This window comes from Lissotriton vulgaris, chromosome 6 (genome assembly GCF_964263255.1).
Source record: "Lissotriton vulgaris chromosome 6, aLisVul1.2, whole genome shotgun sequence".
In the NCBI taxonomy this organism is placed as follows: Eukaryota; Metazoa; Chordata; class Amphibia; order Caudata; family Salamandridae; genus Lissotriton; species Lissotriton vulgaris.
Genome location: NC_141694.1, coordinates 595,773,756 through 595,799,797, shown reverse-complemented (window position 1 = coordinate 595,799,797; position 26,042 = coordinate 595,773,756). Strand labels below are relative to the sequence as shown.

The 26,042-nt window shown below is 42.6% G+C and overlaps 1 protein-coding gene across 1 annotated transcript; it reads left to right on the top strand.

The window, feature by feature from the left end:
- Positions 1-5,655: 5,655 nt before the first annotated feature.
- LOC147707759 (trypsin-like) lies at positions 5,656-25,810 on the top strand. The gene is made up of 6 exons (XM_086926611.1): positions 5,656-5,806; positions 8,081-8,267; positions 12,323-12,582; positions 18,089-18,225; positions 24,862-25,090; positions 25,202-25,810. Exons 1-5 carry the CDS (start codon positions 5,761-5,763, stop codon positions 25,009-25,011), a joined length of 780 nt encoding a protein of 259 aa, XP_086782737.1. The 5' UTR covers positions 5,656-5,760; the 3' UTR covers positions 25,012-25,090; positions 25,202-25,810.
- The last annotated feature ends 232 nt before the right edge of the window (positions 25,811-26,042 follow it).

Here is a 26,042-nt window from a genome sequence, read left to right as displayed (position 1 = left end):
TCATAGAATGGAGCAGGCCGGAATCTGAAAAGAGGTGGCTGTTCCAAGACAGGGTGCTAGCAAAGATCTCCCTCTGGAAGGTCCCTCTCCTAAAGAGTGCAGATAGGCCCAAAAATCTCCGGTGTTCCCCCATAACTCACACACTACTCAGGGTCTGGGATGTGGTCGCCATTAAGAGAGGACTATTTTCTTTCCCCTCTCCCATGACTCCTTTGTTGGACAACCAAGAATTTACACTGAGGTGGGATGAAAGGGCGTTTGTGGGTTGGCGGAGGACTGGGTGTAAATCGGCTGACCACTTCTTTGACCTGGAGGGGATTATTTCCTTCTCCGATTTACTTTTAGAATATGGCCTTCCTGAAACGGAGAGATTTCATTATTTGCAGTTGCGTCATAGGCTCCTCCACTCGGAGGTGCAGCCAAGAGTGGGCAGGAAGCTGACCAAATAGGAACGTTGGTTACTGACAAAGAATACAGATAAGAAAATGATCTCTGAACTGTATGATATGCTGCGCCCTAAGGCTCCCACGGCACCCACGGCCAGTCAGAAAAGGTTGTTGAAGAAACTGGGCAGGGACCTCACAGCAAAAGAATGGAAAGACATCTACTACTGGGCTAATCATACCGCACACAACACTGCAAGTAGGGATACTGCAGTCAAGATAGCATCGGACTGGTACCTGACACTGGTCCGCCTAAACAAAGGGAACCCAAACCATAGTCCGACTTGCTGGTGGGGGTGCAGGAAAGAGGGCACACTGGTACATCTGCTTTGGGAGTGCAAGGACCTATTAGGTTACTGGGCTACTATCCTAGATGATGTGGACCAACAATTTGAGCCACAAATCCCAAAGTTTCCGAGCTACATAGTGCTCATACTGCCCAATCCCTTGACATACCCTTTAAGATCTCAGAGGGGGAAACAGATGGGACTGGTATTGGGAGCGGCACTCCAAAACATCTTATCACATTGGGGGACGTTGACACAGCCGACATATATGGGGTGGTTACACAGGTTGTGGCACATCTTAGGTATGGAACGGATACAAGCGTCCCTCACTAATTCCACAGTAAGTTGTAACGAGTTCTGGCAACCGATAGTCTATCTGTTGGCTACGGAAATGAACGAGGTCACATGCCCAAGGTACCTCCGCCTCCTCTGACTCACAGCCCCGGATAAGCCACCTACGGTACTATGATCAATACCCTCGCTCATGCCGGATAAAGGGTTTGCAATGGAGTGGGCCTTAAGCACACCAGTTCAAGGGAGGGACGGGGGGATTGTGTTTTTGTTTTGCTATTTCCATTGTTGACATTGCTGTATAACAAAAGCTCTATCTGATGACGAAACCTGCAGAGACTTTATGATATACCTCCCAAAAGCTGGTGAGGCCCGGTTAGTTGGTGCCTATACCTTGCCTACAGATGTTAGCATGTATGTTTAGAGGGAGGCTCTGTCAAAGAGGCCTGGAAGACATTAAGAGAACTGTATGCTATTTCTTTGCTGCAGAATGTCCATAAAAACAAAGTTAAACCAAAAATCTCTTTGTGACCATCAAACAATTGTGAACTTACACAAAAGTGTACGTTTATATTTGTGAATCAAGCCCTAGGTGTCATCACTCATCGCATCAGGATCCATGGACAAAAGCTATCATTTCATGTATGTGAAAAATAGGGTTACTGGCTGAGAGAGGTTAAGCCTTGCTCAAGCAGCAACCCCAGTCTTTGTCAAGGTGAGGCATGAGCAAGCCCCAAATTAACCTGTGGCCAACTTCGGGTAGCTTGGCACAGAGCAGTCAGGCTTTACCTAGTGGCAATGAGTTAAGTATGTATGCAGCACTTCAAACAATAATAAAGTGAAAACACAACACAAGAAAAATTCCACACCAATTTAGCAAATAGAACAAATGTTATTGAATGAATCAAGACCAAAACGACAAAAATCTAATCAGTAGAACCAGAGATAAGCAACTTTTAAAGACTTAAATGAATATAGCGCCAAAAAGCCCAAAGCTCCCTGCACGGCTATCTAGTCCTGCAAGACCTGACTAATGTCAAAAGTTCAGGCTGAGTGCAATGGAGTATGGGTCAGATACTGGGACCAGGTTAGTCCCGCTGAAAATGTACCTTCTCAGACCAGAAAACAGAGTCCGGTTTGCAGTAGAGGGGGCCGCGAGGAGGAGGGAAGTGTTGCAGATGTTGTTGCTGTAGAGCGAAGATCCTGTTGTAGTCTTGGACGGTCACACCAGAGCTTTGCGGTGCCGCTCCCCATGAGCGGCCAACACTGTAGCATGAAGGAGAGGACTGATGGAACTTCGCTTTGGAAGGCAGTGCTAGTGACAAAGTTTTGGCACCAATGGGCTGTTTGTGATCACAAAGAGCGCAAACACTGCGATTCAGCTGCACGTGGCCACACCAAGGGTCCAGGACTCTTCAGGCACCACTTGCGGGTCAGGGGCTTACTCTAGCTGGATCTAGGTGCTGGTTCAGGTGGAAGAACACAGCCTAATCAAGTGTAAGTAGGGCTGTGCCCAGCTCCACCCTCTCATTCTGCCAGTGATGGCCTATCCAGGGACACCTACACCCTCTATTGTGTGTGGCTGTCTAGGAAGAATACACAAACCCCAACTGTCAGCTGCACCCAATCATGTGTCCCAGAAACAGACTGCAGGTACTAAATGGCTAATTCCGGAAAGTGGCAACTTTCTAAAAGTGAAAATTTCAAAATTGTAATTTTAAATCCCACTTTACCATTAAGCATGACAATTCCTAAGACACCAAACAGGTAAGGGTTACCTGCTCCCATCTGGAAGTTACATCTTAGTAAATGTAATAAGGTAACTCCAAAATTGTTCTATGGGAGAGGTAGTGTCTTGAAGTAGTGAAACATGAATTCAAGAGTTTTTCACAACCGGGACATGTAAAACTTTAAAGTAAATGTCCAATTTTTTAAATACACTTCATTCTGCCCTCTGGGCTGTCCAATACCTACATTAGTGGCAAATTATATGTATTAAAAAGGAAGGTTTGGTCCTTGGAAAGCAGTTTAAAACTGCACACACAGGCTTCAGTGGCAGACCTGAGACATGCTACTTAAGTGGGTGGCACAATCCAATTGTAAGGACCCTTGGCCTCTGGTAATGTCGTAAAGCTTTTTTTATCCTTTCAGTTGCTAGCCGGTGAGTACAGTATGCCGTCTATGGCAATGTTTTTAAAGAAGGTGAATAGATGCAGAAAGGCCATCAACTTGGGATTTTCCAGCGATGTAAATATGATTGTAACACACCATTTAGCAGTAGTGATTATTGCTAAAGACCTTTAATTTTTAAACAAGATTGTTCTATACCTAATCAATTTGCATACTATTTTTATAGCCTGCAAAAGTAATTTATATATGTATTTTGCTTTTATAGTTTCCACTGTTGAAATCGAACAAAGCTTATTGAAATTGAATTTTAAGTGGGTGGCACAATCAGTGCCGCAGGCCCATTATTAGCTTTTAACTTACAGGCCCTTGGCACAGGTAGTGCCACATTACTAGGGACTTACAAGTTAATTAAATATGCTAGTTGGTTATAAGCCAATTCTACCAGGTTTTCAGGAGAGAGCACAAGCACTTTAGCACTGGTTAACAGTGGTAAAGTGCCTAGAGTCCTAAATCCAGCAAAAACGAAGTCAGCAACACAGGAGGTTGAACTACTATACCGGGTATACACAAATATCAAAGGGTAATATTCTAAAGTGCATGACTAATTGACATCTCCACCATAAAAGCAACACAGACAGTTGCTAACATACCATAATATTTGCGTGAGAGGAAAGTAAGCATGGCTTTCTTAGATAATAATCAAAGATAATCATCAATTTCAATATTCCTGAAATGTTTGGCATAATTTGGACAGTGAACAATATGTCGATATTGATTTTGAAAAGCATGTGATCATGTGAATCGACGAACATCATAAAGTATGACAATAAAGTTGAAATAATGTACCCAGCCAGTGCAACTGTGCCTTTAAAAATCTGAAATATAGAACTTGGACAGACATTAATTCACTTTTTACCAAGAAAAAACATAATGTTGACATTGATAAGAGTGCAAGAAGTATCGCAAGAACATGAAAGATTAATCATTTTGTGTCTATAGGTTGGAGGTGTGTCTGTGTTAACCCAACATCAGGACAAAATTCAACAGCAAACTTTTTTCAAATACAAATTTATTTTGCAAAATGAAATTACTAATTATTATTGTAAAAATGTAACATTGTTATGATTGTTGCATTCGTGATATACAATCTAAAGCTCCATTCTCTTACTGTAGCGTTTTTGTGAGTCTGATTTAGACCTTTGGCCTGTCTCTGGTATCTTGTCTCCTGTCTGAACACTGTTTTCTGGTTCATCCAGTTCAGGTATTTCACCTCAAACAACAATGCTATGGGATCTTGCACAAATGACAGTTACGTCACAAACTATTTTAGATATATCTTGTAATCTCCTAACTGAGAAATCCAGACAACAAAATCTGGATTTTATGATTAATCTTGTCTTCCAATGACCAGCATTGTACGCTTTCTTTACAACACTTTTTGTTTGTTTTTAATTAAATCACAAGCCTTGTTTGCAGGGCATATGCCTGGTCACCTATGGTAGTAAATTAAATGAAAATTAGGAATTTTATTGCCAATATTGGTTTCACATGTTAAGGCATACACGATATATATTTCGTGGTTGGTGTTATTTATTGTGACTAGGGTCTGTGGTTGATTATTTAGAGATTCTTATAAAATGTGCCATAACTGGAGAATGAAGGTCGAATCATCGGCCTGGCCACACTGGCGCAGCAGCAGTCTCAGATGTTGAAGTACTGCCCGACATTACCACAAGTAAAAAAGGTGCCCTACATCACACCATAAGAGAAACATAAAAACATGTGCAGTGTTTATATTGCTTCATGGATGCTCTACTGTCACTCATTTATTTTTGTGTCTTGTGGATCATGAGGTGCATCATCACATCTCACAATGAAAATAGGCATTGAAGTTTGTATAACAAAGAAATCAAATAAATGGTCACGTCTATGGTCAAATACATGGTCAACGTTACATACATGTTATTAAGGTTTGAATCCCTGGGCCTGGTGCACTGCACTAGTATCATGAGGTATTAGTGGTTAATGTTGATCATTTTGAAAGAATCATTAGTAATAATTTAAGGCTCTATTGTAGGATCATCCCAAACATATCATTTGTATAGATTAAGATTTAGGTTTGTTTAATATTCTACATTTTATGTTTCTTGAAAGTTGACCACCAATTCACCCGGTAAATAAACACAAAGCACTTAGTGTTCTGAAAATGGCCTCCTTGTGTAATCTTACAATTGTATCACCAAGTGCGAAACCCTTGACTTTTAATGCACCGGCTCGTGATAGCCTGCTGCCAATGTCACCCTCAGCTGAGATTATTTACTGTCAATGTATGCACTGCGAAGTAAATGATATATAGATCCTTTAAGTGATTGTGCTCCATTGATGTCTAGTGTTAATGGGGCCATTATCACCCAAGAGGTATATATGGGGGGAATTCTCCTTGCCAGGTCACATTTTCAATGGGCAGGTGTCAAAGATATGGCATAAATAGCCTGCACTGTACACATTCTAAGCACCTCTGACGCAGAGGATCTGATAAGGAAACGAATATAAAGGTTTTCTTCCAGGTGTAGTAGTTGTACAACTTCGCTGACACCAGTAGCGCCAAGATGAAGCTCTTTCTCCTGCTGGCCTTGGCAGCCTGGCATCATGCAGGTAAGCTGATCAAGACAGTGCCAGTGCGGTGAGCCATTTATACGAAGGCTTAGACACATACCTCTAGCATGACAACCATGACATCAATAGCTGAGAGCTGTTAGAATCCAGGGTCTTATTTAGAGCTTTTACTCAGATTTATATTTACATATGTTTACACCCTGCAACTTCTAGAAAATGGACCTACCATTTCCCCACACAGTCGTAAATGCGCTAATATTGAGCATCTGTAGGAATCCTGGCGAGTCCCTTCTCTGCTTGGGATGGTGTGACTGGGAGGGGTGTCACGGCTAGCCAGCACTGTGTGAACAACACGAGGCTTTGAGGATTTTTCAAAAACAGCAAAAGGTCTTTGTTTACATGGGTTGTAACAGCATCAGCTGTGGCGAGGTGAAGGGCTGGGAGTGTGAATAAGCAGCGCAACTCAATGCCCATCAGAACACAGGGATCTGGGCAGGTTTGACCCAAGATGGCTACTGTGTGCCCTAGGCAGGCAGCATGCTTTGTGCCAATCACTCTGTGGGGCATGCATTGATAGTTGGTCTTTGGCCTTGTTTTCACGGGCAGGCAGGAGTTTTGGTGAGGTGAGAGTACTTCAACAGAGACCTTTGCCCTGAAAGACAGCACCGGATTTAGATGAAAGGGTTTCTAGGTGCCAAGGTGTTGTTACTTATGCCGGCATTACAGCTGTAAGGCCTACACAAAGCCTCTTACATCATTATCAATAACCAAAAAAAGCAGCATTAATAATCAATACCAGGTGAGTGAAGCCCACGAAATTTATTTTAAATGAGTTTAAATTTAAAGAAACAGCTTTCCCCCACCCACCACAACTAAGTTTTTGGAAGAAAGATCCTCGCTCAGCAGGAAATTACGTCCAGGTGCCAGAGGCAGTTCTGAGGATACACTCCAGAGATGTATGTGCTCATTCTTTTAAATTATTTTCCAAAGATGTTTGAGAAGGACGAGTGGTTCCGTTCCGATATTGTATCCCCAGCATTTATTGTATGAATGAGTTGAATCCCATGAGACAGTCCTTCCTAGCAGTCCCGGTGTTAAATTCAGGATCACTTCGCATGTAGTCAGTCTCCTTAGGCACGCCCCAAAGCACTTGATTGTGTTTAGGGGAGCTCAGCTTTCCACCTACTGCCGTGGCTCTGAAGGAAGCTATACATCGTAGTGTACAGGGCAAGAGCTGAACACATCAACCATTTGTTTTAAAATGCCACAAACTAGCAACTTTGTCAGTCTTGAAATTATGCCTACGATTTTCACGAAGTTACCATATTTTAGGGATCCCTAAATATCCCAAGGTGTCCACACCTAAATTGTACTCTTGTATTTGAACGTCTAACCATAAATCAGTGGATTTTTTGCAGAAGGAAAATCCCCTAATTATGGGTAAAAATGTCAATAATATCCATTCATTTTTTCACTTTTTCTTCCAACTGAGATGTTTACCAGTGTGGAGTTGTGTCTTTCTATACACCCCGGTAGATATGGAGGTGTTTAGGTGTTTTTCACTGTAAATATGATCAACTTCAGCCTTTTTCGGAATTAACATTTATTGCCCCAAAAGATGAGCTAAACCATTGTAAACAACCCCAGAGCTCAGATTGTGGGTGGGTTTATAATAGGATTGGGCCAAATGTGACTAATTTTCTTGAGGAAATTACACGAAATGCCCCAAAAAATGAGATGTGGGTCTAGCGTTTTGCCCTATAGCACGAACTGCATCCTTGTGTCCACTTTGAATATAAAGACACATTTTGTGGCAAAAGCGAAAGTGCAAAAACATGTGCAATGTGAACAAACGCCGCTGCCCTTTGGTTCATTCTTGTTTGTCCAGTCCTCCCTTGATAGCATTATCTATATAAATGCAATCTTAGTTATGCAACATTGTGTAATAGCACAATCTCACACGTTTTGCAACAATTGTAATGCGAAATGCTGTAAATTACACAAGATTATACTGCTGTAAACAAAATTTCACCAAGGCCTAGTTTATCATGTTACCCTCAATCCAAACCCATATAGCACCTAAAGCTACAACTGCAAAATATCCACCATATAATGCATATAATTGCGTATAATCCCCAATGGTAACTTTAATTTGTAGGTGTTTGCAAATGTTGATTGTTTTCATCTTGATCTGCTGCTTACATCCACAAATAGCACTGATCTAATCTGAATTTAAGTGTAGAAAAATAATTAAGCACCTTGACAACTGTTGCCCCATGTTCTTTGAAATTTCTCTTGACCTGTGTCTTACAGCTGCCTACCCAACAAAGGTCGAAAAGGTCGAAAATATCAATGATATTATCAATGGATACGCCTGTGCCTATGGGAGCATCCCCTGGCAGGTACTTCTGACATACAAGACAGACAAAGGAGATCACTTTTGTGGAGGATCCTTGATCAATCAATGGTGGATCGTATCAGCTGCACATTGTCAGGGCATGTGAGTATCTTTAACTCGGTTCCAGCTAAATGTAATTGAAATATATATATTAAAATGTGTTGCATAGCAATTACAAGATCCACTGTATCTCACACATTTTCCCCTCATTTTCTTGTGCCTTCCTGATAGGTAGCATTTATTAAAACTCTTGGTTGGTCTGAGAAAGGCAAAAAGAACCAGTACCTGAACCAGTAGCACTGCTCGGTTATTGGAGAGATTATTTTAAGATTATACATATGATATTTCCCAGATTGTACTCTGCCTTGGAGAGCAATGATTGACTGTGAGACACACCTGTATCTTCAAACATTTGTGAAAATGAACATGGTAATGCAAGGTCTTGATGAAAGCCTCTACGCACAGATGTGTTATCAGGCAGATGCATTGGAGTTGAGTCATCAGCAAGGTTTCCTAATGGGCAAAGGTCATTGTGGGAGAGAGTAAAGGGTAGTTCTTTAGGATAGTGAGGCCACACACATACCATACCACAAATTAAATGCAGGTATTGAAGCAGATCACCTACAGAAAATCAGCAATGACTATAGGGTATCAAAACAATTGATACGTAGTCAAATCTGGACTTTAATACTTCTGCTCTCTTGCACAGATTCAGCCTTCTGGATGGAGCTACAAAGATTTTTACAAATCTCCTCCTTTATAACGGAATGTACATCACTTCTATTTGGTTCAGCTTTAGTGGAACACCCCATAAGACTTTTAGTTTCTCTGCTGTAGCTAATCCTCACTCCACTCTTTCAACTAGTGTGATGTCTGCATGATGTCTAGCATAGGTTTTGTACAGAAAGTATACCCTTCCAGTAGAAAATACTGTGCTTTGACATAGTTTAAAACATTACAGCACACATGCAAAGTTGTAAAGGTTTTGGGAAAAGAATACCTTTCTCAAACGGTATCCCTACCACGAGGAGTTGTAAATTTGTGGTGCAAAGTCCTGTCTGCCTTTTTTAGAAGATAAGTCTTTGCATCAAATTCCATGGGTGGTTGCTTGGGTATGCCCATGTACCACGCATGGGACACCCCCTTCACTCATTAAAATTAGCAGCAAATGCCCAGGAGCTGCTTATATCGAGTGCTTGTGAGTTTTCTCTGAGTATGCACTCATGATAAGAGGTGTGAGCTGTGAGCACGTAGTCACCGTTTCTCCTGCCGTGAGTTCTTATCTTGCGGTGTGCTTCTATTTTCGCCTTGCGTGAGTTTGAGCACAGGCTTCTGATTAGCATTTATACTCTAATCATGTTGTAAGGATCTGTTTCTCTCGCACATGCTATATAGGTATATTACATGAACTTGTAGTGATCACTGGCACATGTTGTATGAGTCCATCTATGGAGGGTCTTTGTAGCCATTGAGTCATGTCAGGAATTAATGGGCATGAACTGGACGCAGACACTGATCATGAAAGGGCGCCTCATGGAAGAGCTTGGCCGCAAAAGAATGTAAAATTACCTGCAAGGCCTGCTCATGTCAAGTACATATGGTTCTCTCCGAGCATGCTCTCTTGATTAGTGCTTGTTCCCTGAGCATGCAATGGATAGGTTTTTGTGTTATGCATATGCCAATCGTGAGATCAGTTGTTATATTTGGCTGGGCACAGTTGCGTGGTTCACATATTTTTAGCATAGGCCCATGTTTAGTATCTTTTCTTTGATCATGTGGTGGTAATCTGTCTCTATTGCAGATGCTCCACTGGTCTATTTATTTCTGTCTTTAGCAGGGCATAGTGAAGGGAAATAGTGCTAGAAATGCAGGCTGAGAGAACAGTAAAGACTCATGTTTCAAACTGTATGAGTCCACTTATGAGTGCATTCTTTGCCCATGATTCGTGCTGGGAAGGAATGAGCATTTAAAAGAGAAAGTCACTTATTAAAAATTGATGCTTTGTTAAATGGATGTATGACTAGGTGAGTCGGTGGGTAAATGACCAGCAGCAGCAGGAGTGTAGAATAGACTGCTGCCACCAACATCAGTGTAGCCATCTCTGCATTCACAAATTGCCTTATTGACTCATTCATCATTACAGTCATTCAGCCATCTGTCCTTGTATTCACGTACCCATTCACCCATTGACGCAATCACCCATTCATATATATAATCAGTCAACTCTACATTTATGCATCCAGGCGCTCATCCATCCTATGCCTACGTATATTAACTGTCATTATGCAAAACACTGTTGAGTCTTGTCTATTCTGTTTAATATAATTAAAAGTACATAATAATAAACAGACTAGAATGTCTATAGGCAGGGGGGGTGACTATAAGCAGCAAACCTGCACCAACCAGTCCATTTTATTTTAAGTTAATCATTTACTTTTTTGGGGTAAACAACTATGCGGATAAAGATTCCTTACTGGCTATCCTCTTCTCCTTCCCCTTCCTCAATCGCATGATAATCTGTTTTCTCGCATGCACATTGTGGCCAGACAAGAGGAGGCGGTTGGACAGAGATGAGTGAATGCTTGGCACTGGCGCAGGCAGTTACTTATTTCTAATGCTGTCCTATATGCGGGGCTATCCTCCACAGCGACCCCCCCCCCCCGCCCCAATTGGGTTCACTGTGCTCTCTAACTCCTATGCCTCTTGGGCGTAAAACAATTAAATCCGGGCCACACGGCCCTGAGATGGCGTGCCCTTACCTGGTAGATTTGGAAAAATAGGACTACTTCCCCACTACCCTTCTCCTCCCTGACAGGTTCAATTTAGCACACTCTCATAACATCTACAAATTGATGACAACAACACATCTACAAATTAGCAGTTGAAGAAGCATGAGACTTCTCAAAGGCTGCCATTTATGTTATGACTTCCTCGCATAAGAACTTATCAATGAAGTGATTTATTCCCATGGATCTTGTAAGTGTTTCGTGATCAAACAGATGTTGGCAAAGGCTATAATATGCAACACCGTATGGGTCTACACTGAGGAAAAATGCAGACCCCCTGAACACATGACCCATTGTCCACATGTGCAGATATATTCAGGAAGCTCTTAATCCCCTATGAATTTCACAGTATGGAAATACATAAATATTAGTTCATGTCCCAGACATATGTGGTAGGGAAGGGCAAAGAACCAAACCCCCTTTGAGGTTAAACTGCCTGTAAATCTATACATGCTGAAGTCTCAGTCTACTGACTGCACATACATGGGTGTTGGAGAAGGTCGCAATAACGACCCCCGCTCTCTCTCTGGGACTCTGAACTTTAAGTAGAGCCACAACTGCTGAGCACAAAGAACACTGACTCAACTCTGAAAACAGCATTCATCAGACTATTCGCTGTTGAGTAGAATTGTTGTCAAAGCCAAGCGGCTATAAAGACGGTAGACTTCAAAACAAACCACAAACAGGGAACCTACCTCTCAAGATCCCTGTAAATCAGCCCAGATCATAGATTTTAGAGCGGGGTGGGGGGAGGTTGATCTGTAGATGAAAGCCTATAGAGGGCATGATTTCCACTGGTGTTTACATTTTGCTGCAAATCAAGGTATGGTAAAACTTAGAAACATGGAATCCACTTTCTGCTAAAAACAGGAGTTTACTCTCACTAATGCCACAAATATGTGGAAAACTGTCAACGGGACTGGGGCAATGATGCGTTTCAGAAATATTTTCTACATTTTACGGTGGCCCATAAAGACTCTAAAAAAATGTCATCCCAAACTCTACATGCTCTACTATTTCCTCCTTTTCTTTTGACTCCACATACCCTACATTACTACCTACTTTTCTTGCAAATCCGTGTGCATGCATTACATCAATCTCTACAACCTTTCTTCTATATGCCTACCGCTGACTCTGAAATGTAACTTTTTACCTTCTGTTTCTATCATGAGTCTTGTCCTCACCCAGTGAACATCTATGCCTCCTAAAAGTTGTCGCTCGCTACTGTCCTCATTATTTCTTCAGGTCCACAATGTACTTTCTCCATACTGCCTCTCACTCCCTATGCCTCTGCCTCTCCCTACAGCTTTTTCTCTTGCTCACTCTATGCATTTCTCGCTTTTATTTGTATTACTGTTTTTTCTTTGGTAGACCTGGTACAATGGTTGCCCGCCTTGGTGAACATATCATATCTACGAATGAAGGCACTGAACAATTTATTAATGCTGCAAAGCAAATCCCGCACCCGAATTACAACCCTAAAGTTTTCGATAATGACATCATGCTGGTCAAGCTAGCCCAGGCGGCACAGTACAACCAGTACGTCCATCCGATTCCACTTCCATCCAGCTGTGTGCCCGCCGGCACCTGGTGCACTGTGTCTGGATGGGGAAATACGGTCACCAATGGAGGTAAAATGGAGCAATTCTATATGTTCATGTCTATGTAAAGAACTGCATGATGCCTGTTTTGTATTTGTGTATCATTTTAGCCAATGTGCTTGTTTCTGTGCACATTGCTGCTCATTTGTATGAGTTTGTTCTTCAGTATAAAATTCAAGTACAGAAGTTAATATTTAAAGAGATCAAATCTTAATATTTACTTGTTTTTCATATATTGATTCATGCCACACATCTATATTTTCTAGGTGCTGCAAATAGCTGGTATTACTAGTACCCAATTCAAACTCTATTTACCACCCTGAAAAGCATGGAAGGGTGAGCTACCTTTTCTGGCATTCCAACCTTTGATCTGAGGGTCCTGACAGTCATCAAAGGAGAGCATTTGGCTCTTTGAAAGAATTTGAAAGCTTTATTCCATGCCAAGCTGAAGCAAAGAACAAGGCATCTTCATTTCCGAGCAAACGGTTTTTGTCAGTTACATCCTCAAAACCATGTTTTGTGCGAATGCCTACATAAGAGATGTGACCAATGTTTCTAATGAGCAACAAAATAGCTGTAATCTGGTAATGTCCCCATTGTCCCATCACATAAATGTCGGCCATCTTTGCTGGTCTTACACTACAACACTACCCTAAACCCTAAACCACTACACCCCAGCATGACCCTACACTACACAAACACTACAACACTACCCTAAAACACTACCCCCAGCATGACCCTACACTACACAAACACTATAACACTACCCTAAACCCTAAAACACTACACCCCAGCATGACCCTACACTACACAAACACTACAACACTACCCTAAACCCTAAAACACTACCTCTGCATGGCCCTACACCACAACACTACCCAAAACCCTAAAGCACTAACCCCAGCATGACCCTACACTACACAAACACTACAACACTACCCTAAACCCTAAACCCTAAACCACTATACCCCAGCATGACCCTACACTACACAAACACTACAACACTACCCTAAAACACTACCCCCAGCATGACCCTACACTACACAAACACTATAACACTACCCTAAACCCTAAAACACTACACCCCATCATGACCTTACACTACACAAACACTACAACACTACCCTAAACCCTAAAACACTACCTCTGCATGACCCTACACTACAACACTACCTAAAACACTACCCCCAGCATGACCCTATACTACAACACTACCCAAAACCCTAAAACACTAACCCCAGCATGACCCTACACTACACAAACACTACAACACTACCCTAAACCCTAAAACACTACACCCCAGCATGACCCTACATTACACAAACACTACAACACTTCCCTAAACCCTAAAACACTACCACTGCATGACCCTACACTACAACACTACCCTAAACCCTAAAACACTACACCCCAGCATGACCCTACACTACACAAACACTACAACACTACCCTAAACCCAAAAACACTACCCCTGCATGATCCTACACTACAACACTACCCAAAACCCTAAAACACTACCCCCAGCATGACCCTATACTACAACACTACCCAAAACCATAAAACACTAACCCCAGCATGACCCTACACTACACAAACACTACAACACTACCCTAAACCCTAAAACACTACCCCCAGCATGACCCTACACTACAACACTACAACAGTACCCTAACCCCTAAAACACTACACCCCAGCATAACCCTACACTACACAAACACTACAACACTACCCTAAAACACTACCCCCAGCATGACCCTACACTTCACAAACACCACAACACTACCCTAACCCCTATTACACTTCCCCCAGCACGACCCTACACTAAACAACCACCACAACTCTATACTACACTAACACAACACTGCACCATCACTACCCCAGCACGACCCTCACCCTTAAAAATTAACCCAAACCCCCTTACCGCTCTCGTCATCGTCAACGTTTACAACGCAAATGCATTTACCATACATGCCTTTACAACGTATTTCGTTGTAAAGGCATGCGTGATAAAAGCAAATGCGTTGTAAAAAAATGCGGGATGATGGTATGCGGGATGAATGACATTGCGGATTAATAGTATGCGGCCTGAAAGTCCGCGGGAAAAAAAATGCGGGATGAAGGTTGATTACCATCCCAAGAGGATACATCCCTGATTGTTACCAAGCTGTCTCACATACAACTGTCCGCCCCACACGTCTGCAATATTCATATACAAATATTTATTGCGTTTCTAATAGCAGTCTAAGTGTGATTTCACTACTCACTTTTGTGACACAGGTGCTCTAAAATCATACTTTACTTAATACATATGTTGTTTCCCTACAATACTTGTAATGGGACCAGTAATCTCTTACTTTCTAAGCTGCTAAAATAACTCATTGGGTTAGTATCCCTGCTACTGAGATATCTGTGTGACTTGTACATCAGAGATTTGAATATCAGCAGGCTAAGTGAATTCCACCAGGTTAGGTCAAACAAACAGCATGTACCACATAATGAAGTCACAATAGCATGGCAGCAAGACCTGCAAATAAAAAAAAGGATAGTTTGTATCACAAATTAGTTGTTCTATAACTGAAATGTTGAAAATAATGTAATGTTGTGTAGCATACCAGGTCTGAAAAATGCAGATATTCTCAACTAACTTGAGTTTGCAAGTCCCATGAATCCCATTTCACTCCTTGTGGGCTGAATTGCTTGTCTCGGAGATCAGCACATCCTGTCAAAGATGTGATGCCATAAAAGTACATGTTAGAGGAGACACTGCTAGCTAGTCAACTGCCAGTCAGATGCTATCTATTCTGAGGCTCTCAGTGTAACTGCAGTTCTAAAAGTTAAGGTGCAACTACTAACTGCATGATCACAGGGTAAATGATTAAAAGTGAACACAGGATCTGTTCAACACACAACATGCGAGTGGTCCTTACAAACAAATTTGGAAAGATTAGAGATGAATTCTCCAACTTGGAGGCAAGTGCAACAGCAGAGAATTTTAATAGCAGGTTTAGTCAGTGGCGCCATGTTGAGGATTTTTGGGACCCTGGGCAAAATGTATTTTAAGGTCCACTGTCCGCAACACCTTTGAATTTATTACCCATTGTCAGCTAATTCAAACCCCTCTGAGGTCAAATAATTTTGAATTAAATGCTACACTTTCAGAAATGGGGGCTGGCAAAACCAGCAGAAACCTCAAGCTACTTGTGTCTGCTAGCCACACTGCACCAAAGTAAAGTTTGAGCGGGCATTGATCAAGCCATTTTAGTTTATTTCTTGATATAGATATTTTTTGTCTTGGAATAACAATATTGTTCTGGATTTCAGTGTCCAATCAACCTCTTATTTCCTCTGCAAGAAATCCAGGATGGGGATTTTGTTCCAGTGGATGTTGAGGGATTTAGTGCATAACATAAAAATAAGACATATGCACATATTCCTTGAAATCGTAGATTTGATTGGTGGATATTCAAAATCACAAATAGATCCCCTTTCACAATTAGGAACACTGCACGACTCTGCAACAATAGAAATCAAAGCACTGCTCTCAAGAATTTCATCATGCCATCGGTTGAAGTCTTTCTGCCTGTTTGCTCATCCCCTCTTTCTATGCATTCACTTTTCTAGCTAGACAATGACTTCCAACTGTGTTGTGTGGAAGAAAAGGGAGGAGGCTGAAGACAGGAGACAGGTTAAGTGATTGGTAAAGTGAGAGAACTGAAGTAGCTGGAGAAAGGAGGCAGAGATGGCATTGTGAAAGGGATTTGAGGTTGAGACAGAAATGAAGTAGACCGAGGTGAGGAGTCTAGAGGGTTTTGTGGTCCACTTTGCCTCTTCTGGACTGCCATCAGAAGCCTTTGTAGGGCCCCGGGCAAAAATACTAACGGGCCCCGCCCCGGTTCGAAATCTAAGGAGCACCTCAGAAGTACGAAAAAAAATTCAGGGGAAAGAGACAACACAGTATTTGGCATCACCTAGTGGTGTGGACATGTGAGCTGCACTATGAACAAACAAGTCAGGCCTGCATTTCTTTTAGTTTAACACAAATTGTAACAAGAGGACAGGGCCCAAAGACTGAGGGGCCCATGGCACGTAGTCACACTAGCCCTCCTTTTCTGAAGTCTTTGCATCGGACTTTAATGCGGAGAGGATGTGGCCTAACGGCTAGGGTGATCGACCTCAAATTTGGGGAACAGGGTTCGAGTCTCGGCAACGCGCGCAGCATCCTGTGATTCTGGGCAAATCACTTAATCTCCTCGTGTGTAACAAAGATAGATGTGTCCTTGTGTAACGCAACTGATGCTCATGTAAAGCGCTCTGATACTGATACCTTCGGGTCAAGTTCGCTCTGTATAAAACTCCGAACAATCTTAGTTCTAGCCTTGAGGAAGCATGCAGCTCTATATCTATGGCACACTTTAAACAGTGCACTGCTCGCGCTTCTTTGTAAATGTAGGTCTTCTCGCAGGGGCGGCCTTAGGCATGTACAAGCTGTGCACCTGCACAGGGCCACCAAACCCCAGGGGCCACCACGCCAATATATATCCTTAATATAATAATCCTCTGAGGATGGATACATATTTGCGTGGCGGCCCCTGGCAGGGATTTGGCGGCCTCTAGCTCTGTTCCACTTCCAAACACCCTGACCCTCCCCCCCCCCTCTTCACTGGCCTCCGTGCTCCGCCCCGCCCAGACCCCCTCTTCCGGGGCCCCCTACCTAGGCTACCTGCCCAGGGCCCCCCATGAGCCTAGAGCCGCCCCTGCTATATTAAATGTATACTTCTCTATATGCACTTACCTCTCGATGTTTTGTGCTTTTAATAGTCTGACCTGGATATTCTTGTACCACGATATTTGGGGTCAATGTTCAGTAGTACAATCCTTAAAATTGCAATGTTTAATAATGTATATAGTGTAAATATGTGATCCACCTCATTAAAGTGCTGTATGGATGGCTTAGCGTTCCTGGTTCACAAAGGTAAACTTAATCTTTTGTGTTTGATTACAATGTTTTTGGTATTCACAAACTACTTGTATAGTTTAACTAATGGTTATTTTACTAGTGCGGAAGCACTTGTGGTGGAGATTCGACACATACAGAGATAGGGCTGTCCTATCTTTGTTTGTGTGGAGTTCACAAACCTGACTGTGGAATCTCCTCAGTCATAAAATTACTATTTGTAAAATTATTCTTGCAGTTTGTGAATACCAAAAACAGTAAACTTGCACAAAAGTGTAAATTTACCTTTGTGAATCAGACAGATACAACTCGGCTTTTAATGCTTTGGAGGATGATAACTTGAGGTCTGTTATATTCTGTTATAGACTATTATTTCCACTGCTTAGAAACAGGAACAAACAGAGGCAAGGAGCACAATGTAAAATAAGTTATTATTATTCATTTATAGTCCTCTCCTTATGCTGCCATTTCTCAGCCTCCATCCTTAGATCACACTGTTTTAGTTTATCCTGTGTTTCTGTGAGAAATGATCCTGTCCCAAATAAAGAATACATTAACAATGGTGTATTTTTCTTCTTCCAGTGAATATTCCAAACGCTCTTCAGTGCCTGAATCAGCCGACCATCTCCAGTGCGCAGTGCCAGCAGGCCTATCCAAAGGAATACACAAGCAACATGATGTGCTCTGGCTACATGCAGGGCGGATGGAGCACTTGCCAGGTAAGAGGGGCAGCTGCTTGTGGTTGCAATGCATTAGGTCATGTTCCACGTTACAGACCACGGTGCTGGAACATGCTTGGGACACCTCGACAGTACTGGAATATTTCATGAGTGCCACTGAAGAATTTTTGCGATTTTATCACATTATTTGAAAATATCCCTCATTTTTAATTTTTTCGCATATGCAGAAGAATCATTTCTAGCTTTTACATATGAAGTTGAGCCCACAGTTGAGTACACAGCCACTTGCTGAGAGCCATTCGTGATGGATATTTATGCTTCACCACGTTCAAACATCAAAAGGCACCATAGGGCGGATATGAAGGAAAATAATGCCCCAATCACTTACTGATAATCTTCTATACGCTCGCTCCTACTCTTCCTCATGGTAGCCCTATCGGTGATTGTAACTCAACCCCTGAGATAGCCAGCTTGTAACCATAATGTTTCAATGTATTTTTACAATGAGCTAGACCTTCCTCCATGGGAATAGAAAAGGTTCAAACTCTTACAAGAAGTCTGCAAGATAATACACTGAAATCAACAGATCAATGCAACCACAGTCACAGCTGGAGAGGAAGCCGGGCTGGGATGAGGTACAGCAGGGCCCAGTTATTGAAGAACACCACAGGTGACCGGCATTGCCATATAGTCCCTCTTCCGCATCATAGTCCTTATCTATCTAGACATAGCACGCAAACAGAGGTGTATTACACTGCAAGATTAAATGCAGAAACAACAAAGAAACTAAGCCAAATAAGTTTAGTCCCAAGGACCAAAAACACAAGAGGCAGCCAACCAACAATGAAGCATGCAGTGGAAAACAAAGGCAGGGAACCCCCCTTCCAACAGAGCCTGCACCCTGTCCTGCACAACAAAAGACTGATAAGAAAGAGCATCTGTCTGAGCAGTCAGAGAGACACTACTCAAAATAGCCAATGCAAAACAAAACACATCACACAACCAGAGGGTCCACATAAGACAAAAGAACCCGGAAGAGGTCAAGCAGACCTAACCATGTAAAGCAGTGGTTAAAAAAAAGCTTCCAGAAAAAGCGCAAGTAAGTAAGTAAAACGTTTATTAGGTGTGAAAATACTAGGTGTCTTACAGCTTACAGCGTGACTCAGGACCGGCTAATATCATGTGCTCATCTTAATTTAAGTGCTTTACAAAAAGCCAAGTTTTGAGCAATTTCCTAAAACAGGGCAGACTGGATTGAGATCTTAAGGAAAATGGAAGAGAATTCCAAAGTTTACAGCTATAGTAGTTCAAACTCTTGCCCTACCATTTAGATTTCTTTATTTTAGGGAATTTTATCGGATAGGCTGATAACGACTGTAAGGCGTGTTGGGGACTGTACCAAAAGAAGGTTTTTCATTGATAGTGAGGACCCTTTTCATACAGAGCGTTGTGAATAATGCAGAGAGTATTTGATCTAACCCTGTCCATTAACGGTAACCACTGAAGGTCCCGTATTTCCTTGGTAATGGGACAGAATTTTGGCACTTTCAAGAGCAGTTGAACTGCAGCATTTTGCAATGATTTTAATTTAGCTAATGAGCCTTTCCTTATACCTAAATACAAAACATTGCAATAATCAATCCTAGAGAGTTTGCAAGGGAGAACCCAAGCAGGAAAGGCCTGGACAATATAGCAACTGAGCCACAGAAGTTCCAAAAGTTCTAAATGTAGTCCAGCAGACCAATCATGCTGGCCAAAAGAACCAACTGACGGTCTTCACCAAAAGGACCAGTCAACAAAGAGAGACCAGAGAAACTTGATAACCCACTGGGACTACCAGCAGCAACCTAAGGGACTGGGAGCAAAGACCACAGCTACTAGGAATGCACTCCCAAAAGCAATACAGAGGGGAAACATCCCTTACCACGAGGGCATTGCATCGCAAGCAATGCCCTTACAGCGTGGGTATTACAACACAAGTCGTTACAACGACTTGCTCTGGATGGCGCTCTAACCTAAGGAATAGTATGATTTACTATTCCAACACCTTCCCTACTGTACGTAAACTGGTGTTGGAATATTTCTAGTCCAGTACTTCAAATTAAGATACGCGTGCTCTGCCACCTTAGCCCTTGAATATAGGACTGTGGGTTTATTTTCATGAGTGGTATAAAGTGGTCAGTTGTGTTTATGCAAACATTACCCCGTGAACTTCTGCAGGTTGAGGCTGAATTTCAATATACTTGAGAGGGCTGCAAGAGACATATACATCTTTCTGATTCCACATTCGCCGTCAAGCAATTACACTCAATCAGCACCCTTCTTTCAATAATCCTGTGTGACATAACATACTTCTGCCTGCCAAACTGTTGTTGAATGATCAGAATAGAATTTTAAATACACAGGCCGAGAGTACCTACAACTAAGGCTGCTGCATGAGTAACAGATCAATTAAATTGTTTGGGGGAAATGCTGATAATGCACGTACATTTCTTGAAAAGGCCTGGCACAAATGTACGGTCAGTATGAGGTCCCTTTAATGTGTGCCCTGGTGGTGTGGGGTCATGTCCACCCGGGCCCCATCAGTGTGAGCTCCCTTTCAAGGGGGCTGTTGGACCTGGCATCTTTTCCATAGTTTCCCCTGACTCTTTGCCTTCTGACCTCCTGTTTTTGACTGTTTTTGCTGACTTCTTTTTGCTGGCTGTTTCAATCTGTGCACTGTTTCATGGCAAGCCAGTGTTAAAGTGAGTGTGCTCTTTAACTAAAACATGGTACCATTAGCTTATGCATAATTGGCATATTAGATTTACTTATAAGTCCCTAGTAAAGTGCACATCATGTGCACAAGGCCTAGAAATCAAATGCTACTAGTGGGCCTGCAGCACTGATTGTGCCACCCACTTAAGTAGCCCTTTAGACATGCCTCATACCTGCCACTGAAAAACTCTGTGTGTGCATTTTTTAAACTGCTATGTCGACCTAGCAAGTTAACCTACTTGCCAGTCCCAAACCATCCTTTTTATTACATGTAGGTCACCCCTAAGGTAGACCCTGGACAGACCACGGACAGGGTGCAATGTTTTTAAAAAGTAGGGCATGTACTTTTAAGTTTTGCATGTCCTGGTAGTGAAATACTCTTAAATTCGTTTTTCACTACTGCAAGGTCTATCTCACCCATAAGATAACAATGGGACTGCCTTGTGACATTTTATGAGTGCAGTTTACAATTAGTAAAAGATAGGAAACCACATTTGGTGTCTCTTGACTCACAATTCAAAAGCACAAATTATTGTGCAGGTGGTTTTTAAATTAAAGTTCTGAATATGCCACTTTTAGAAAGTTGGGATTTTTCTACTTAAACCATTTGGTGCCTTCTGCCTGTCTCTGGAATACACACCTGGAGTGGGTGTCAGCTGGCATCCTGCATTTCCTCTAGGCAGTCTCATGCAAAGGAAAGGTGGATGTGACTGAGTTGCTATCTGCATGTTGATGGGTCATCCTGAAACAGGACTTGAGGGAGGAGCTGACACTTTACACCTGAAATTGCTGTGCTGTGTCCCACACAAAGGGTTGCATACCCCCCTGTAGTCTGTCTGCACTCAGGGCAGGAAAGGCAGGGTCTTGTGCATTTCAACGCATCTCTTTGAAGTCCCCCTACCTCTAAGGCCAAACTGGGTATAAGTACTGGGCCTCTGATCCCACCAACTCTTCTGGAACTGAGGACATTCTATAAGGAAGAAGGACTGTAGTGCTGCCAAGAGGGACTGCCACTTTGCTGAACTGCTTTGCTGGGTTGGCCTACTGCTTCTTGCCTGGGAGTGAGAAGGACTGAACCTGCTCTTTACATCCTAGAACTTAAGTGTCCCCGAGGGCTTCCCTCCTGTTCCTGAAGTCTCAGGGATATCAAACACTTCACTTTCATCTTCAACTCAGCACATGGACTTTACTTGCTGTAAGTCTTGCTCTGCCAAGTGGTGCTAATCCAGTCCAGGGCCCTTGGAAGTGAGTTTAATGTACTGCCTCTGCAAGAACCTGTGCATCAATGTCGCTGCACCGGTTGGAGCCAACACATCGCCTGCTGCGAGATCAGGATCAATGCATCACCACAGCTGAGGGAAAGGGGACTGGTGCATTGCACTGGGAACCGCTGTATCGCACTCGGAAACGCCACATCACCTCCAGAACCCTGATTCGGTACCAACGCATCACCGACACTGCATGGAGATCAATGCATCCCCCTCCAAATAAATCTGGTGCGTCGCCTTCATAACCGCCCACCTCCGGAATCAGGCCTTCTTCTACGAAACCGACACATTGACACTACTTCGTTGAGAAATTTGGTGCAACCTCTCAACTGCATGGGTATTATCGGTGCATCTCTCAACTGCACCCCACATTTCATACTGTGACAACGATTAAGGTAATTTTGCTCAGCGGCCATTTGTGGGTCCTGTAGCCGGTCTGTGCTCCCCCGAGAGGCCTGACTCTTGACTTTGTCCCGGTCCACTGAGACCAATTAACTCTTTGAGTGCCATTTGCTTCAAAGTGCTATTTTTGCATTTAATCATTTCAAATTCATATCTCGACTTCTACTGATTGGATTTTTGTCATTTTTGTCTTGTTTTATTTATAAAATTATGCTCTATTTTCGTAAACTGGTGTGGAGTCTTTTTGTGGTGTTTTCACTGTGTTACTGTGTATTGTGTGCACAAATACTATACACATTGCCTCTTAGTTAAGCCTGACTGCTCTGTGCCAGGTTTCCAGAGGGTGAGCACAGGTTATTTTAGAGTATTTTACTGACTTACCTGGCTAGGATTGTCGCTCCTGCTTGGACAGGGTGCATACCTCTGCCAACCAGAAACCCAATTTATAACAGGGTCATATTGTAATTGTCCACACAGTAGGACAATGCCAGTCTGTGCTGCTGCCCGAAGTGCCATGGCATTGATGAGTTCAGCCCCAATAGCTGCTGAGGTGGTGGATGCACTGTCACCGCCCGACCCTGCCACCGCTTTGTGCCATGTTCTGAGTTTATTGCTGGCGCTGCAGGGATTTGTCAGCGAAAAAGCATTAGCCAGCAAGATGGGAGGACTTTTAGTAAAAACACACAGCAGGTCATTTACTAATGTTTTACGCAGGTGCTCACATGGATCATGATGAAACAAGGAACATGATCAATTGGCAAAGGAGGGGATGGTCTTGCTAATAGATACATGGGTTTGTACCACTATGCATGGGGGAAGTGGCACTTGTCCCATCCCTGCCTGTCAGGTCAGAGTTTTAATGCGGGCCTGCAACATCTGCAAACAATGCATACACCAACAAAATAGAGAATATGGGTTTGTGCTACAATTGTAAGCTGTGTATTTACAATATGATACATTTCATTTTTCCTTTTGGGCGACGTAAAAAATATGATCACTGATTCAGTGCTACTGCATAAAGTATACACTGTGGCGTAACGCAAAATGATGGGACCTCCCTGCAGAATGGGAACAATGGGGGCCCCCTGAACGTTTGGGTGCCCTCTACATTGTGGGAGCCTGCTCAGTAAAGCAAAGTGGCTTGCCAGAGCGTTAACTATTTCTTATTCCATGCCATTGCACGTATTCTGAAAGGCATTCAATGGCAGGGCTTAGAGGGTGGAGGGACCCACTCTGGTATGCCTCTGAGTATCTCTTGTAGGATACCTGGAGTGCCTGAGATGTTCTGAGTCCATATAGAAGTGTTGTGCAGCAGTGACTTGCAAAATATTTTAATGTACGACAAATATAATGTTATTCCTTGTAATACATGGTCATACCATCATTCTTTCCCCGAACCAAGTGGTATGGTTGGAGAAGTGGATGATAAATGAGGAATACGCACAGTGAAAATAAACATGCTTAAATACAACCTATAATTTTTTACATAATTTAAGCAGTTTAATATGCCACTTACAAAAATGTCTGTAGTTCAGAAAGTGTGGGAACAGGAGAAAGATTCCTGCTTAAAATACTGCCATAAATGTATCCTTCTAGACTAATGGTTGTTAATTTTCTAGAGAAGAATAGTTCAGAGGGGTCTGTAATGCTGGCCATCATTCTCACTGGAGAAATAGCAGTTGTAATTCTTCTACATGACATGTCTTTGACACAGTCTAATTTATTACATTTGAGTAGTGATGTGGTTTCCTTTTTTACAGGTGACTAGCAGGGCAGGACTGGCCATAGCAGGCGCTGGGTAATCCCCCAGTGCGCCACACGTGTGGGGGAAGTTTTTGGGCCCCTGGGGGCCGTTTTTGTTACAGGGCCCGTTTTGCAGTTATGCTGCAAAACCGGCCCTGTACCAAAATAGGCCGAAAACCGGCCCCGGCAAAGAGCTCGGCGGCACCTCCAAAGCCTTTTGCCAGGGCTGATTGTGGTTCCCAGCCCGGCCCTGGTGACTAGTGCGGTCACAATTCGACTTTACCTGGTATGAACTGTTGGTAGCGAGCTAGAGAGAGCCTGACTGAAGTGTACATAGATTAGCTAATAAATTAATATGGTATCTCGCATTTTTTTTACATGAAATCACTAAAAATGTATATATTTCGAAAATCTAGATCAAGCAGGCTAAACCCACCAGCCCAGTTTATGTTCAAGATAAATATATTACATTTACTAATACACAATATTTCTGATTCCACTGCAGGGAGATTCTGGAGGACCACTGGTGTGCAACGGAGAGCTTCAGGGAATTGTCTCTTGGGCATATAATTGCGCCCAGACAGGCCACCCAACTGTATTCACCAAAGTCTGCAACTACAATTCATGGATCTATCACGTCATGTCTGAAAACTAATACATGGAAAGTGTACAGGCAATAATGATGACGGTTCCATGTGAAAATGTCATAAGGAAGTACACACTTATTAACAAACGCCCAATACCCTCCATAATACGAGTGCTTGGTTTGTAAATTTGTAAGTGCCAGAGCCCTCACCTGGAGTCCACTGCTGCTTGTACCACTCATTGCCCCTGCCAGAGCTGCCAATGACAGGACCTATGCAAACACTAACCATCACAATCCTTCAAGTATGACAATTCAAACTATTTCAGGACCCAAAGCTATAAGAATGGTCTGGGAGGCAGTTTTAGTTGTTTTAAAGTATGTTTAACTTATAAACAGCTGTTGTTCTGCGCATCTCTAAATTAGATACACAGTGCCACCATGTGGCAGACTGTAATAAGTGCTGGTGTTGACAATTAAGTGCCGGTGCCAAGCACTGGAAACCACTGGCTCAAATTAAGCACTGAATAATATCAATGTATAATTCAACATTTTATACTTCAGGGGTCACTATCAGAAATTACATGTTGATTCGTGCTTTATGGCTGTCAAGATGGCACCATTTGTCTCAGGTCATCATGGTGGTGGGCATTGCACTTCAAATCCAATATGAAAGAGAAACCAAGCCTTTATGCACACAACATACTGTCTGCATGCACATTTGTGATATCACTGAAACATATTGTAACATTTCCGGTCATGCACCTCGTACAGAAGATGTAACCCTATCTCTACAGTTAAGCAGTAAATTACATATTGTGTACAAATTAAATGTACCTTTGTACTTCCCTATTAAAGGTATTTCTGCAAGCATCCCAGTGTATTCACTTCTGATGCAGGCCATGCACGTTTGAGTGTGTTGGAGGTGCTGTCTGCGAGAGTGTGGTTGGAACTGCAGTTATGAGTGTCTGAAAGATCTGCAGATAGTGTGACTGTGTGGAATCTCAATCGTATGCTTTGGGGCCTGTGAGTTCTTCATATTTGGAGTGTGTCATAACCCGCTAACACTGGTGAGTATTGGGTCAGGAAGGCCCCACCTTGCT